Source organism: Pipistrellus hanaki (genome assembly GCF_964339955.1).
Source record: "Pipistrellus hanaki genome assembly, chromosome: 6".
NCBI lineage: Eukaryota > Metazoa > Chordata > Mammalia > Chiroptera > Vespertilionidae > Pipistrellus > Pipistrellus hanaki.
This window is the reverse complement of record NC_140508.1, coordinates 35322050-35339013: the sequence shown is the minus strand read 5'-3', so window position 1 is coordinate 35339013 and position 16964 is coordinate 35322050. Positions and strand designations below refer to the sequence as shown.

The following is a 16964-nucleotide window of genomic DNA, read 5'->3' as shown; positions in this document are numbered from 1 at the left end:
GCTAGATTTTGGCTTTAAAAAAATATATATATATTTTTATTGATTTCAGAGAGGAAGGGAGAGGAAGAGAGAGATAAAAACATCAATGATGAGGAGAATCATTGATTGGCTGGGATCGAGCCCACAACTCTGGCATCTGCCCTTGAACAGAATCAAACCTGGGACACTTGTGTCCACAGGCTGATGCTCTATCCATGGAGCCAAACTGGGTAGGGCAGATTTTGGTTTCTTAATAAGCTCTGTTATCATGGCATTACTATGTAGTTCATTTTCTTTCTTTTTTTAAAAAAAAGATAACATTTAAAATATTTAAAGTATAGTTGGCATGCAGTATTATAATAGGTTCAGGTGTATAATGTAGTGAATTGACTTTTGCATACATGAACTATTTTTAAATGTACAATGCAGTACCATTAATAATATTCACAATGTTGTATAACCATGACCATTATCTAATTCCAAAGCTTTTTTATCACCAAATACAGAAACTGGGTATCTGTTAATGGGAGTTCATTTTCACTGATGATGAAGTACTCAGATTTTTACATTTCTTTAAAAGTATATTTTGCATAAAAATTTATAAGCAAAAAAAAAAAAAAAAAAAAAAAAAAAAGTCATGGGCAGTGATTCTACAAGGCTAATTTCATAATTTTCTTTTTTCCCCTTGCTCTTTCCTCAGGCTGATGTGATCCTCCTTGTCACTTGCTCTATCAGGTGGGAATTTGTTCTTTACCTATAGAGTGAATATATCTTATAATAACAAGAGGCCCGGTGCACAAAATTCATGCACCTGGCCGGATAAGGGGAGTCCCTCAGCCTGGACTGCTCCCTCTTGCAGTCCGGGAGCCCTTGGGAGATGTCTGATTGATGGTTTAGACCTGTGCCCTTCGGGGAGCGGGCCTCAGCTGGCAGTTGGATATCCTTAGCTCTTAGTGCTACCACAGAGGCAGGAGAGGCTCCTGCCACCGCTGCCGTGCTTGCCAGCCGTGAGCCTGGCTCAGGGCTTCTGGCTGAGTGGTGCTCCCCCTGTAGGAGCGCACTGACCACCAGGGGGCTGCTGCTGCATTGAATGTGTGCCTCCTGGTGGTTGGTGTGCATCATAGCGACCAGTATTTCCATAGTTCGGTTGATTTGCATATTAGCCTTTTGTTATATAGGATGCCAGAGTTAACAGTGCCAAGCTGTCCTACCTGTGGAGATGAGCCAATGGCTTTGCAATTTTATGCACTGGAGACAGTAATGATAGAACTAGTTGACATTTGCTGAGCATGTGCTGTTTGTCAGGTCCTGTGCTGAGCACTATACCCTACATGCACTAAAATAATTTAATTCTCACGACAACTCTGTGGGTTAGGTGATGTTATCAAACTCACTGTATAGATGAGGAAACTGAGAGTATGCTGAGTCACCCAAATTTTCCTACGGTTTTTCTTGTGGCTAATGGCACATGTTTATGATGTTCACATTGTAAGGGTTAGGATGCAGTTAGTGGCTGGAGGAGTGAGTTCTTCTGAATACACGTGAGTGGTATCCATTAGAGGTGAACATAATATCTTTCATACTTTGTTTCTATGTACAAGGCATGTTATTCTTTTTTTTTTTTTTTCAAATCAATCTTTATTGTTCATGTTATTACAAAGGTTCCTCATTTCTTCCCCCTCCCCCAGGTTCCCACCCCACCCTCCGCCCCCTCCCCATCCCCCATTGTCCTCATCCATAGGTGCACAGTTTATGTTCAGTCTCTTCCTCCCTCCCTTTCCGCAATAGTAAATCCCTTTTCAGATAGTAAATCTGTTACTTAGCATTTTCTCATATCAATAATACCTCCACATGCCCAATGATACATTTCACACAAAAGACATTTCCAAATAGGTCAACCAGCCTCATCCAGACCCCACACAAGGCACTCACAGATCAACACCCCAGCGCTATACTAACTCAACACATCCAGATCCAAGCCTTCATCACTTGATTCAGCAGACCCTCAAGTTCCCACAAAAGTTTCCAGCCATGTCTGAGAGGCAGCCGTGGGGCAGGGGCAGGCGAGGAGCGAGCTGTTCCGGGCCTGGCTGCTCCGGGCCTGGCCTCTGTTGCTCTGGTTCGTTCCACAACCAGCTGCTCCGGGTCTGGTCACTGCCGCTCCCGACCTAGTTGCTCTGGACTTGGCAGCTGCTGCTCCGGGCCTGGCCGCACCCGACCCGGCTGCTCCGGGCCTGGCCGCTCCCAGCCTGGCAGCTGCTGCTCCGGGCTTGGCTGCTCCCAGAAGGCATGTTATTCTTAATGTTTTCTCAACTGGGTATACTATCAATTAATCCAACGTTTTTGTTCAGAGGGTTGTTTCTGCTACAAGACACAGAGCTAGGTATTTTGGGAGATTCAGAAATGACCTCTTCCTTCATATGGAGCCTAGGAGCTTAGTCTCATATGGGAACTAAGATAAATATATAAGTAGCTCTAACATCTGGTGAAAAGCACTAGGTAAAAAAATAAAAAAAATATAAAGGATAAATGCTAAGTACTGGGAAAATATAGTTAAAGTGATAGAGTAGTTAAAAGGAAGGAGGGTAAACTCTCCAACAGCATCGGGGAAGGCTTTGTGAAGTAGATTGTTTCTGAGTTTGGCTTAAAGCCTTGTCAGGAATTGGAGATGGGCAGGAAGGGCGTCATTCTGGGAATGTTATAGCAACTGGTGCTTCTTCAGTCGGCTCCCGGCCTACCTTCCCTAACCCTTTAGGTTGGGTATTCATTTAAAGCGTTGAAGGTTTTTATTTTATTCCCATTGTCCTCTTTTAGATTTCTATGTAGTTTACGGTATTTGCAGACTTAAGTCTACCTCTTGGTCTCTGTAGGGAGAAGGCTGAACAAACCATCTGGAATCGTTTGCATCAGCTTAAAGCCCTGAAGACAAAACGGCTCCGCTCCCGAGGACCTCTGAAGATTGGGATTCTAGGTATCCGGCAATTTGCAGATTTTGTGGGTTTTGAGACTTGGGCTCCATGTGGCTTTATGTACTAGGGTTTCTCTTAGAGGCCAGATTCCCAGTGTGTGAAGAAATCTTATATACCTCATGCAACTCTTGTACTTAATGTCTGTGCCCTGGCCTCTAATCCAGCTGGAGATAATGTGTAGTGAGAAGCCAGGAGACCCAGTGAATTTGGGAACAGGTGCTTATTTCTTTTCCCTCCAGGTTGCATGGCTGAGAGACTGAAGGAGGAGATCCTCAATCGGGAGAAAATGGTGGATATTTTGGCTGGCCCAGATGCCTATCGGGACCTTCCTCGGCTGCTGACTGTTGCTGAGTCAGGCCAGCAAGCTGCCAACGTGCTGCTTTCTCTGGATGAGACCTATGCTGATGTCATGCCAGTCCAGACGAGCCCCAGTGCTACTTCTGCTTTTGTGTGAGTCATTGACCAAGAGACGAGTAAACTTCTTTCTCACTTTATTTATTTATTTTATATTTTATTGATTTTTTACAAAGAGGAAGAGAGAGGGATAGAGAGTTAGAAACATCGATGAGAGAGGATCATTGAGCAGCTGCCACTTGCACACACCCTACCGGGGATGTGCCCACAACCAAGGTACATGCCCTTGACCGGAATCGAACCCGGGATCTTTCAGTCCGCAGGCCGACGCTCTATCCACTGAGCCAAACCGGTTTTGGCTTCTTTCTCACTTTAAAAATAACATGTTGTCCTAGCCAGTTTGGCTCAGTGAATAGAGCATCGGCATGTGGACCAAAGGGTCCCAGGTTTGATTCCTGTCAAGGTCATGTACCTTGGTTGCAGGCTCCTCTCTGGCACAGGACCCTATTGGAGTTTGTGCAAGAAGCAATCAATCAATGTGTTTCTCTCACATCGATGTTTCTCTCTATTGTTCCCTTTCTCTTCCATTCTTTCTAAAAAAAAAAAAAAAAAAAATCAATGGAAAAATATCCTTGGGTGAGGATAAAAAATAAAAATAACATGTTAATGTTATTACATTAAAAAAAATTAAGCTCTGGATGGTGTGACCCAATTGGTTGAGTGTCATCCCATGTCACTGGTTCAATTCCCAGTCAGGGCACATGCCCAGGTTGCAAGCTTGATTCCCAGTAGGAGGTGTGCAGGAGGAGCCAATCATTGTTTCCATTGTTTCTCTCTCTCTTTCTCCCTTTCTCTGTCTAAAAAAATGAATGAAAACTTAAAAAAAAAATGTAATGCACACACACAGTATAAAAGACAAAAAATGATGTATAATATTTCCTCTTACCTTTCATCTCCTAGACCACATTGCAGAGGTGGCCTGCTAGTCGTTTCTTGTATAATTCTTTGAGAAGTGTTTTTTAAAAATTTTTAATTTTCACCTGAGGATATTTTTGCATTGATTTTTTTAGAGAGTGGAAAGGAGGGAGAGAGACACATCGATTGGTTGCCTCCTTCATATTCCCCAACCAGGGGTGGAGATCAAACTGAAACCAGTAGGTGCTGCTGACCAGAATCTTACCCAGGACCCTTCATTCTGCAGGCTGACTATCAACTGAGTCAAACCAGATACAGTGAGAAGTGTTTTTCGAATATGTATTCATATACATAAAATGAGGTTTTTCCTCCCCTCCCTTCTATACTTTTATTTTATCACATAGGCTTTCCTGATTTTTTTTTCTCTTCCCTGATCTTTAAAGTTAAAAAGAGTAATTGACAAAATAGTATATATTTGTTGAAGAAAATCTGGAAAAGAGAAAAACATAAAGAAGAAAGTAAGAATTAAATACCTCTACTACCTAATGATAAACACTATTATCATTTTGATGTATATCATTGCTCTCCTGTCCTTTGTGCTTATGTGTATATGCTTTGCTTATGTGTTTGTTCATAAAAAAAATGTCTCTGTGTATAATTGGTTTTATAACTTAAAAAATATTTTTATTGATTTCAGAGAGGAAAGAAGAGGGAGAGAGAGATAGAAACATCAATGATTAGAAAGAATCATTGATTGGCTGCTTCCTGCATGCCCCACACTGGGGATCAAACCCAAAACCCAGGCATATGCCCTGACTGGGAATCGAATCGTGAGCACCTGGTTAGGTCTATACTCAAACACTGAGCCATGCCTGCCGGGTGGTTTTATAACCTTTTGTTATTTAAAGCGGTGAACATTTCTTATGTCATTATATTTTCTCTAACAGAGTTTGGCAAATTGGCTTACAACCTGTTTAATAAATAAAGTTTTATTGAAATAACAGCTGTGCCCATTTGGTGTGCGGCTGCTTTCACCACTGTAACAGCAGAATTGAGTATGTGGCAGAGATTGTATGGTCTGCAAAGCCTAAAATATTTACTAAATACTTTTTTGCAGAAAAAGTTTACCAACCATTTTCATTAAAAAAAAAATAAAATTTATTCTTCACGGAGAGGAAGGGAGAGGGATAGAGAGCTAGAAACATTGATGAGAGAGAATCATCGACCAGCCGCCTCCTGCACACCTCCCACTGGGGATGTGCCCACAACTGAGGTACATGCCGTTGACTGGAACCAAACCCAGGACCTCTCAGTCCGCAGGCCGAAGCTCCATCAACCGAGCCAAACCGGTTTTGGCAACCATTTTCATTTTAATGGCTAAACAATACTCCATTGTTAGAATGCTTAATAAAAATAATCACTAACATTTATTTAACAATTCTTCAATGAACATCTTTGATACATACTAGTAATTATTTCCTTACAATAAATTGAGGCTTTCATTATACAGGATGCAAATGAAAGAAAACGACTTAACTTAGATACCTAGCATTTGGACCAGGAATGTGAGAAATGCAGACGCCTGTGTTTTATTTTATTTTTAATCCTCACCCAAGGATATGTTTGTTTGTATTTATTTATTTATTTATTTATTTATTTATTTATTTATTTTTTGAGAGAGAGGAGAGAAACATTGATTGGTTGCTTCCCACACTCGCCCTGACTGGGGATTGAACCTGCAACCTTTTGTTGTACGGGATGATGGTCCAACCAACTGAGCTACCTGGCCAGGGCTGCAGACCTCTGTGTTTTCAACCCAATGTCTCTGCTCCTTATATACACTTTATAGTATTTATTTATTTTTCTGGTCTAGAAGTGGAAAGTTCAAACAATATAAACATAAATATAAACAGTGGCAAGCCCAAATGTGGTATGTCTTCCATCACCATTGGTCCCTCAGGGTAATCACTATATCCACCAGTTATGGTTTGGTTTATATCTTGGGGTTAAAAAACAGGTTTTATTTTTTAAAATATATTTTATTGATTTTTTTTTTTTACAGAGAGGAAGGGAGAGAGATAGTTAGAAACATCGATGAGAGAAGAACATCCATCAGTTGCCTCCTGCATACCACCTACTGGGGATGTGCCCACAACCAAGGTACATGCCCTTGACCAGAATCGAACCTGGGACTCTTCAGTCTGCAGACCGACACTCTATCCACTGAGCCAAACTGGTTTCGGCTAAAGAATAGTTTTTAAAGATAAAAAAATGTCTGCCTTAGTTTTTCTTAGATCTCATATTGGTCCAGTGTGAGTACATTGTCAAGAGAATTTAGAGCCAAAGGATAATAACCAAGGAAATTCTGACCTGCTCCTTGGGTTGGACCAAGGCATTCTGCTGCTGTTACTGAGTTCTGTTCCTTCCCCCCCAGGTCTATCATGAGAGGCTGTGACAACATGTGCAGCTACTGCATTGTTCCTTTCACACGTGGCCGGGAGAGGAGTCGGCCCGTCACCTCCATTCTCGAGGAAGTGAGGAAGCTTTCCGAGCAGGTGAAAAGTTCTCCAGACTTCCTTCCTGAGAGTGTGTGCATGGAAGGATGAGGACAACTTTCTAGTTTCCCAGCCTGTGCTATTTTTAAGCTGTACAAGTTTAAAACCGTACCTGGCCAGAGAGAATACATGGGTGTGCATCTTTGGTTTGATGCCACAAATTATAGGCAGATCCACTGTCAATTTTCTTAGGAGTCAACATAAAAGATTGGAGAGAGTATGAGAGCATGAGTTTAGAATCAGATGATTAAGTATGAATTCTGACTCCACCGTTCTCTGGCTTGGTGCCCAGGCACTGGTCATTTAACTACCTTCTTTGAAACAGTTCCCCCATCTATGAAAAAAAATAAAATAATACCTTTCTTGCCAGATTATTGGAAGGATTGCTACTGGAAGGATGTGGTAGTTTAGATGTTTTTAAACTACCTGGCACATAGTAATTTTTTACAGAATGATTTTTTGATTTGTCTATTCTATGGAAACCTCCCATATCTTTTGTTAATTTTACCACTGGGCAGAGAATAGATGAGGCTAGTGAATCAGATAGAGGCTAGATGGAAGATCCCACTTCCTTCCTCCTATTGGGAGCTGATCCCTCAGCCCTTGAAGAGGTCCCTCCTCAGCCCTAGCCCAAACCTCCCAGCTGTGCAGAATAGGACAGTAGGTGGGAAAGTGGAGTTTTTCTTCTGCTGGAGTCTCTGTTTCCTGACTTGGTTGGTTCAGGACAAGGGAGGCTCGCCCCTCCTTCAGTTCTAAGTCAGCAGTTTGCCTTCTTTCTTACTCTCTGGCAGTGCTTTCTTTTTTCCCCCTTCCTCAAATTCTCAGTTTTTGTAGTTTGTTCCTGACTGCTCACACAGGTACTGTAAGGTGTTCCCCATACACTACCTCTACAAGTGCTTCCTGGTCTGAAGTTGTCTCCTTCCTCTCCTCTCCCATCTACTCCACACTACCAAACTCACTCTCTCAAGACAGTGAAATTCTGTTTCAGTAAACTGAGGTGATGACAAACACTCCCTAGCCTTTCTAAGGTATTAGCATATAACAAAAGGAACTTAACATTAAAGTGAACTTAGTGAACTCAAAGCTCACTAACTTGTGGAAAACGATGATTCTGCGTTATGTTTTAAAGGATCTGTTAATCACTTATTTATTTTACTTATAGAGTGTTTTAAAAAAATATATTTTATTGATTTTTTACAGAGAGGAAGGGAGAGGGATAGAGAGCCAGAAACATCGATCAACTGCCTCCTGCACAACCCCCACTGGGGATGTGCTCGAAACCAATGTATGTGCCCTTGACCAGAATTGAACCTGGGACCCTTCAGTCCGCAGTCTGACGCTCTATCCACTGAGCCAAACCGGTTTCGGCAAGTGTTGTTTTTTTTTAATTCACACCTGAGGATATTTTTCCCATTGATTTTTTTTTTTTTTTTAGAGAGAGTGAAAGGGATGATGGGAAGAGAGGGAGAGAGAGAGAGACATCAATTGGTTGCCTCCCTGACATGCTCTGGCAGGGGATCAAACCTGTAACTGAGACATGTGCTCTTGACCGAGAATCGAACCCAAGACCCCTTGGTCCTTGGGCTGATGCTCTAACCACTGAACTAAACCATCCAGGCCTAGAGTAACTTTTTAAAAGATGTTTCTTTCATTTAGATTTTTTAGACTACAGTTACAAAGAGAATATAATATTTCCCTTTAACAGAATGTTGTTTATTCATTCAAACAATGGTTATTGATTGAACGTTATTTAAGTAAGCAGCCTTTTTTTTAAGTCTCTTTATTATCTTTTTATATGAAAAAAATTAAATACACAGGAAAGAAAGAATACTATCATGGGCCCCTAGCTAACAGTCACTTAAATTTTTTTTTAAAAATATATTTTATTGATTTTTTAAGGGAGGAAGAGAGAGGGATAGAGAGTTAGAAACATCAATGAGAGAGAATTATCAGTCGGCTGCCTCCTGCACACCCCCTACTGGGAATGTGCCCGCAACCAAGGTACATGCCCTTGACTGGAATCGAACCCGGGACCTTTCAGTCCATAGGCCAACGCTCTATCCACTGAGCCAAACCGGTTTCGACAGTCACTTAAATTTTTAAATGTAATTTTATTAAAAAAAATTCCTCACCTGAGAATATGTTTTCAATGATTTTAGGGAGAGAGGAAGGGGAGAAAGAGAGAAAAACATCAATGTGAGAGAGACACAGATCATTTGCCTCCTGTTTGCCGCCCAACCGGGGATTGAACCTGAAACCTAGGTATTTAAGTGAGCCCTGGCCAAACCCACAGCCTTTTGATGCATGGGATGAGGCTCCAACAGAGTCACCTGGCCAGGGCTCACTTAAATGCAGTAGTTGTTACATTTTGCCATAATTGCCTTGCCTATTTTTGTTGTTGTTGATAAAGTATTTCAAAGAGTAGCATAACATTTCATTCTTAAGTTAATACATCTCTAAAAAATAAGGAAATTTTTATTACCATTAATTCTTCTAATGAGATTAACAAAATTGCTAGGTATCATCTTAATCCTAGCCCACTCATACTCAGATTTTCTTAATTGTCCCGTAACTCTTTGTATTTGATTGTTATGCCTTTTTATATGTGTGTGCATTTTACTTAGTTTTATATCCTGCTTTGCTTGTTTTAATAAACTTTTTAAAATAAAGTTTTGGAATAACTTTAAATTTATACAAAAGTTGCAAAGATAGAGTTACCTCTAAATGTTAACATCTTATTTAACTTTGGTACATTTGTCAAAACTAAAATGTACCAAGTATGGTACATTACTATTAACTAACTAACTTCAGACTTTTTTCCTGATTTTGCCACTTTCCCCACTAATGTCATTTTTCTTTTTCAGGATCCAATCCAGGATCCACATTGCTTTTAGTGTATCCTGTTTTTTAAAGTTAACATTATGACACAGCGAATTTTCGTTTTAATGGCATGAAGCTATCAAACTATTTTAAATTGCTCCCAAAACGTTTATTTCCCGCTTTTCAGGGGCTGAAAGAAGTGACACTGCTTGGTCAGAATGTTAATAGTTACCGGGACAATTCAGAGGTCCAGTTCAACAATGCCGTGTCCACCAACCTCAGCCGTGGCTTCTCCACCAACTATAAAACCAAGCAAGGGGGCCTTCGTTTTGCTCACCTTCTGGATCAGGTCTCCAGAATAGACCCTGAGATGCGGATTCGTTTTACTTCTCCCCACCCCAAGGATTTTCCTGATGAGGCAAGTGTTGGCAGTTAACTGTGGCAAACTGCTATCAGTATCCGAAGCATTTGTGTCTGGGACAGACACAACCTGGTTTGAGCAAAAGCAAAGCATTTGGGTAATTCATAAGTTCGGTTAATTAGCCTCTTAATTACTTGAAAATTAACTTTGGCAAAGGCCAGAGGGGATGGTATTCCTTTCTGTAAGATTCTTTGGTGAGACTTTGATGACCTTTACTGTGTTCTGTTTGACCAGGTTCTGCAGCTGATTCACGAGAGAGACAACATCTGTAAACAGATCCACCTGCCAGCCCAGAGTGGAAGCAGCCGTGTATTGGAAGCCATGCGGAGGGGGTACAGACTTTTCAGTGTCTCCTTTAGGAGCAAACAGTGTCTAAAATTCTATGATAGCATAGTGTGCAGCACATAGTAACTGCTCAATAAATATTTGTTCTGTGAATAGACCCAGGGACACTGTAATTTGCTGTTGTTCACTAGACTAAGGACTGGATTACTCATTTCATTTGCTTAGCATGTTTTTATTTTTTTATTTTTTATTATTATTAAGCACCTACCATGTGGCACACTGAGATTTTAACATTAAAGTTTTTTAGGTCTTGGAATTTGTATAGCTCTATGTGTTCACTTCCTTTGGGAATAATAAATGCTGCAGACAAAAGGCTGAAAGGAGAATGTGACAGATGGCAAGCTGTATGGAACTAGTGTTTTTGACATTGGCAAAGATTTTTAAGATTTATTTATTTATTTGTCCCTTTCACTCTCCCCTCCCATCCCCCCGCAAAAGTCAGAATTCTCAGGCAGACTTGAGTTCAGTCTTTGACAACCTCCTTTGACAACACTGTTAAGTCCTTGACAACCTCCAAATTGTTCTTGGTGACCTTGATATCCCTCTGGCCATAATCTTGGAACCAGAGAGCATATAAAATCATCTAGGTCCTTTGAAATGTTTAATCTATCTTCATTATTAGTTAAATGCAGACGGCTATTTAAAATAATTTATGTTCTTGAACTAAACATTCATAGGCCCTAAATTAGGTTACAGTAAAGTTTTGGATCATAAGGTCTTTTGGGTAGTTTAGCTGATTGTCCTGTCCTGTGTGGGTGAGAAGTGATTACATGTGGTAATTCATAGTGTTATCTTTTAATAACATTAATTTAAAGAAGATTCTTTTTGTTCTTTATTGCAGCTATTCAAGAGAAGCTTATGTGGAGTTAATTCATCACATCAGAGAGTCTATTCCAGGTACATTTAAGAAATGTATTCTACTGAGCACATTACAGTGACCACAGTCTCAATCAGATCAGATACAGGCAACACCTGTGGCAGTACCTGCGACACCCTTTACACTTATTTTGCTTCTCTTAATGTCTCTCTCTCGCTCTCGTACTCTCTCTCTCTCTCTTTCTCTCTCTCTTACTCTCTCTCTTAAAAGAAGCGGGAGAGAGAGAAAGAGAAAGATTGATATAAGAGAGAAACATTAATTGGTTGTCTCTCATATGCATACCAACTGGGAATGGAAACTGCAACCCAGGTATGTGCCCTGACCAGAAATCAAACCCACGACCTTTTGGTGTATGGGACAATGCTCCAACCAACTGAGTCGCACCAGCTAGGGCTCTTTCTTTTACTTCTTTCTGATTTTTAATGTTTTGGTCTTGCTAGAAATACTCAGAGATGTGGATCAGTTTATGACCTCAAGGCTAAAGAGATTAATTTTCTATAGTTTTTGTGTTTCTGAGCATATGGGAGAGACCTTGTTTTTTTCTGTTAGTTGGCAAAGTTATATATGGTCTGAATTAGTTCTGTTTTGGGGGCAATTGATATCTTTAAAAATGTGTACTTAGCCGAAACCGGTTTGGCTCAGTGGTAGAGCATCGGTCTGCGGACTGAAAGGACCCAGGTTCAATTCCGGTCAAGGGCATGTGCATTGGTTGCGGGCACATCCCCAGTTGGGGGTGTGCAGGAGGCAGCTGGTCGATGTTTCTCTCTCATCGATGTTTCTGGCTCTCTGTCCCTCTCCCTTCTTCTCTGTAAAAAATCAATAAAATATATTAAAAAAAAATGTGTACTTAGAAATTATTCCTTTCCTATTTATCTTTAACTTTTTTACCTTCTAATAAAATTACTCTGTAATCTTTTACTTTAGATTTGGTTGATAATGTCGACATTTTGTCCAAATTTCTAATGATTGTAACTTGTATTTTGCCTAAATACCTTCATTTTGATGGGACAGGATAATGTGGAAGTTCTCTGGGCTGCAGCTTTCTCATCTATAAAGTGCAATTAATACTACTCACCTCATTGGATTTTTGGGATAGTTAAATAGGTTAAGTTAAATACTAGTAGATAGTAATGTGGAGCCCTTAGTAAGTATTCAGTAAATAGTAGTCATTGTTACTATTTTAAATGAACATTGTGTTAAGCTAACTTCAAAAGTGTATTTGTATGGGTTACTGCAATGTTTTTATAAAACAGGACCAATTTGAAAACGAGGACTCCTACTGTGCTCTTAATCCCACATTTGAAGTGAAACTACCTTTTCTAGTGCTGAGGGGAACGTAGCCTGAGAAGCCAGGCTCTGGCACGGGGACATTTTAGATAGCCAGGCCCACCCCCTCCTCGCTCCCGTTGACCTGATTACACTTGCACGTGGACTAAACAGCTCCAGGAAAGCCCTTCCAATTGCTCTCCCTCCCTCTGTAGCTTACAAGTTCCAAAAGCCTCTCTTGAAAGTAAGCAGCTGTCCTTTGTCCTTTGTTGTGTGTCGCAGGCGTGAGCCTCAGCAGTGATTTCATTGCGGGCTTTTGCGGGGAGACAGAGGAAGATCACCTCCAGACAGTGTCTCTGCTTCGGGAAGTTCAGTACAACATGGGCTTCCTCTTTGCCTACAGCATGAGGCAGGTGAGCCGTGGGATGGGGGAGTAACTCTTCTGTCCTGGAATGCTGCCTTTTTCTTGGTGGTAGGGAGGAATTGCCTATGTTATTTCTTATCCCCACCGTCACATTGGGGGTAACTTGCCTTGTGTTTGGGCTGGAGTTTGAGGAGCCTCTGTCGCCATGGGCTCAGGAAAGCTGGCTGATGAGTGAATGAACCTGTGACCTTAGCCAATGTCAACTCAGCTGCCATCAGTCAAGCTAACTCATTTATTTAAAAGCCCACTGTCTCTTGTTCTGTAGGCAGTGGCTGGTGTGTACATTCATGTCTCTTACAGAATTATTTCAGGGATGAAGCTTCAAAGGAGCTGTTGCTTATTTTCTATGAAAATCACAAACATGCCATAGGAATTCTTTATAATGTTAGATTTGGGAAATAGGTTTTCAGTGTGTTATGGAAGCATATTCCATGGGCATTGGCATTGAATATGAGTGTACACTTTGGGATCTAATTCCTGGGTTAGGGATTAGGTTATAGAGACTTAATCAACAGCCTAAAGAAGAGAGCAAGCACTTCAGTTACTCTTCTCTCATTTAATAACTATGTGACCTTGGGAAAGGTCCTTGGTTTCTTCATCTGTGCAATGGGGATAACATTAGTACCAACTCAAGTTGTTTTGAGGATTAAATAAGATGATATGTATAAAGCACTTAAGAAAGTCTATAATAGAGTTAAGTTGTTAGTAAGACAGAATCGAGTAAGCCCTGAAGAGAATTACATTGTAGGATTCTCTACCTATTCTCCATATTTTTCTGGATTTTGTAGTTCTCTTAAAGGCAGGTTGATTTGATTGACTTTGGTGTATTGATTTTTCTCTTATTTCATACTTTTGTTTAGCTCATTGGTTCTCTAACTGTATTATGGTTTTTTAAAAATATATCTTTATTGATTTCAGAGAGGAAGGGAGAGGGAAAGAGAGATAGAAACATCAATGATGAGAGAGAATCATTGATTGGTCACCGCCTGCTCGTCCCCTACTGGGGATCAAGCCTGCAACCCAGGCATGTGCCCTTAACCTGAATCATACCTGGGACCCTTTAGTCTGCAGGCTGACGCTCTATCCACTGAGCCAAACCAGTTAGGACTGTTATGATCTGTGTGTGTGTGTGTGTGTGTGTGTGTGTGTGTGTGTGTGTGTAAAAATGCATGCATACCATGGTGTTGGATGATGTAAAGGCTTTTCAAGGATACATTTTCTTTTTGTTTTTTTTAAGAATAGTTTATTGATTTTTAGAGAGAGGAAAGAAGAGGGAGAGAGAGAAACATCCATCTGCTGCATACCCCCAACTGGTCATCAAGTCCGCAACCACTGTATGTTCCCTGACTAAAATTGAACTGGCAACCTTTGGTGCCTGGGATGATGCCCAACAAATTGAGCCACACTGGCTGGCCAAGGATGAATTTTCTTTTCTTTTTTTGAACTAGGTAATATATGCTCATTGTATAAAATTCAAAAGGTCAAAATCATATGTAGTGAGAAATTCTTCCTTCTTCCCAGGTTGCCTAGTTTTTTAGTTCCTTCCCTGAAGGCAGCTGCTCTTAGTAGTTTCTTCTGCAAACTTCTAGAGATAGTTCATGTATTTAAAACATATTTATATGAATTTTTTTTGTACCCCAAAGTTCATTTGTACCTTGTTTATTTCTGTTAAGAGTATATTTTGGGGCCCTGACTGGTGTGACTCGGTTGGGCGTCATCCTGTGCACCAAAAGGTTGCCAATTTGATTCCTGGTCAGGGCATAGGCCTGGGTTGTGGGCTTGATCCCTACTTTGGGCGCATACAGGAGGCAACCGATTGATGTTTCTATCTCACATCGTTGTCCCTTTCTCTCTCTCTCTCTCTCTCTCTCTCTCTCTCTCTCTCTCTCTTCCTCTCTCCCTCCCTCTTCCTTTCCTTTTTCTCTAAAAATCAATTTAAAGAATCTTTAAAAAAGTATATTTTGGAGAGCAATCATATCAGTATATATAAAACTATCTTACTATTTTTTAATAGCTGTGTAATATCCCATTGTGTAAATAATAATTTGTTTTTTAAAAAATTTATTTATTTATTTATTTTAAAATATATTTTATTGATTTTCTTACAGAGAGGAAGGGAGAGAGATAGAGAGCTAGAAACATCAATGAGAGAGAAACATCTACCAGCTGCCTCTTGCACACCCCCTACTGGGGATGTGCCTACAACCAATGTACATGCCCTTGACCGGAATCGAACCTGGGACCTTTCAGTCCGCAGACCGAAGCTCTACGGCTGAGCCAAACCGGTTTTGGCTGTTTTTTAAAAATATATATTTTATTGATTTTTTACAGAGAGGAAGGGAGAGAGTTAGAGAGCCAGAAACAATGAGAGAGAAACATCAACCAGCTGCCTCCTGCACACCCCCTACCGGGGATGTGCTCGCAACCAATGTACATGCCCCTGACCGGAATTGAACCCGGGACCTTTCAGTCCGCAGACCAATGCTCTACCACTGAGCCAAACCAGTTTCATCTGTAAATAATAATTTGTTTTGCTATAGGCTGCTTTGCATCTTGTGACTTTATAACCATGTGACTAAGTAACTTGGAATACGTACAAATATAATTTTTATTCTTAGGACATTCTATAAAAATGTTGAAAATAGTTTTGAGTCTGTAATTTTTATGTGCTAAATTTAAAATGTAGGCCTTGCAAAAACAGTGATTCCACTGCATAGCTACCTTTTTCTCTTAGAAGGCTCTCAGAACTAGAGAACCCTCGGGCTATGGCCTGGGTTTCCTGTATACATGTCTGTAACTTGCAGGTGGAATGAACATGGTCTCCCGCTGTGGATTCTATAGCTCCTTGGTGACCTTGCACTTTAAAATTTTTTTCATAGAAGACCCGGGCATATCACAGGCTGAAGGATGATGTCCTGGAAGAGGTCAAATTAAGGCGTTTGGAGGAACTTATCACTGTCTTCCGAGAAGAAGCCACGAAAGCCAACAAGACCTCTGTGGGTTGTACCCAGCTGGTGCTGGTGGAGGGGGTGAGACCATATGTATCTATATACCTTTTGTTTTTTGTATCCAGTATGACTCCCTTTTGTTTAGATTTTCTTTGATTCCTTTTATCAGTTTTTATAGTTGTCAAGTATACAGATCCTGTATATGTATTGTTAGATGTACACCTACATATTTCCTGTTTTGTTTTTTTAAGGTATTGTAATTGGCTGTTGTTTTTAATTTTAGGTGTCTGTATGTTCATTGCTATAATATAGACATAATTGAGTTTTGTATGTTTATCTGTGTCCTGTGACCTTGTTGAATTCATTTAATAGGCCTAGGTGTTTTTTGGTAGTTTTCTGTGTAGATGTTCTTTTTTCTTTTTTTTTTAATTTCCCAAATTTCTTTTTTATTTATTTATTTTTTAATTATTAAATTATTATCTGTGTACATATCTTACTATCCCCACCCCTCAATTAGATGTTTTTTTTTTCCTTCCTGATGTACCAGGTGAGACTCCATGTGTGAATATGAGTGTACACTTTGGGATCTGATTCCTGGGTTAGGGTTTAGGTTATAGAGACTTAATCACCAGCCTAAAGAAGAGAGCAAGCACTTCAGTTACTCTTCTCTCATTTAATAACTACGTGATCTTGGGAAAGGTCCTTGGTTTCTTCATTTGTGAAATGGGGATAACATTAGTACCAACTCAAGTTGTTTTGAGGATTCAGTAAGATAATAATCTCTTTTATTGTTTCCTTTCTGTATGCAGCAGTCACCAACTGATGGTCCGCGGACCACTGGTGGCCTGTGAGGTCCGAAAGGTTGGTGACCGTTGGTTTAGAGAACTTCCTTTAGACACTCAGGCAGCCAATTCCCTTTGTTTTCATTTATCTTAGAATGTCTTGATCTCTCCATTTCTGAAGGATGGTTTTGTACCAAGTGAAAGCATTAGGGAAAAGTATGTGTGCTCCATCTTTCTGGAAGCTGTATCATATGTGTATTTTTAGAATCAAAATTACTGTCTGTCTTTAATCCTTTCTTAAAAATGTAG

The 16964-nt window shown here is 40.3% G+C and overlaps 1 protein-coding gene across 5 annotated transcripts in view; it reads left to right on the top strand.

Annotated features, from left to right (window-relative positions):
- The window catches only part of CDK5RAP1 (CDK5RAP1 mitochondrial tRNA methylthiotransferase), a 29090-nt gene that overhangs the window by 4093 nt on the left and 8033 nt on the right, over positions 1–16964 (top strand). For all 5 annotated transcript variants that reach the window (XM_084888566.1, XM_084888567.1, XM_084888568.1 and 2 more), the window contains 9 exons: positions 680–714; positions 2850–2950; positions 3188–3398; positions 6652–6772; positions 9780–10010; positions 10248–10345; positions 11200–11255; positions 12784–12914; positions 15805–15954. In XM_084888566.1, the coding sequence (XP_084744692.1) occupies positions 680–714; positions 2850–2950; positions 3188–3398; positions 6652–6772; positions 9780–10010; positions 10248–10345; positions 11200–11255; positions 12784–12914; positions 15805–15954 (1134 nt within the window). The remainder of the gene's footprint in view (positions 1–679; positions 715–2849; positions 2951–3187; positions 3399–6651; positions 6773–9779; positions 10011–10247; positions 10346–11199; positions 11256–12783; positions 12915–15804; positions 15955–16964) is intronic.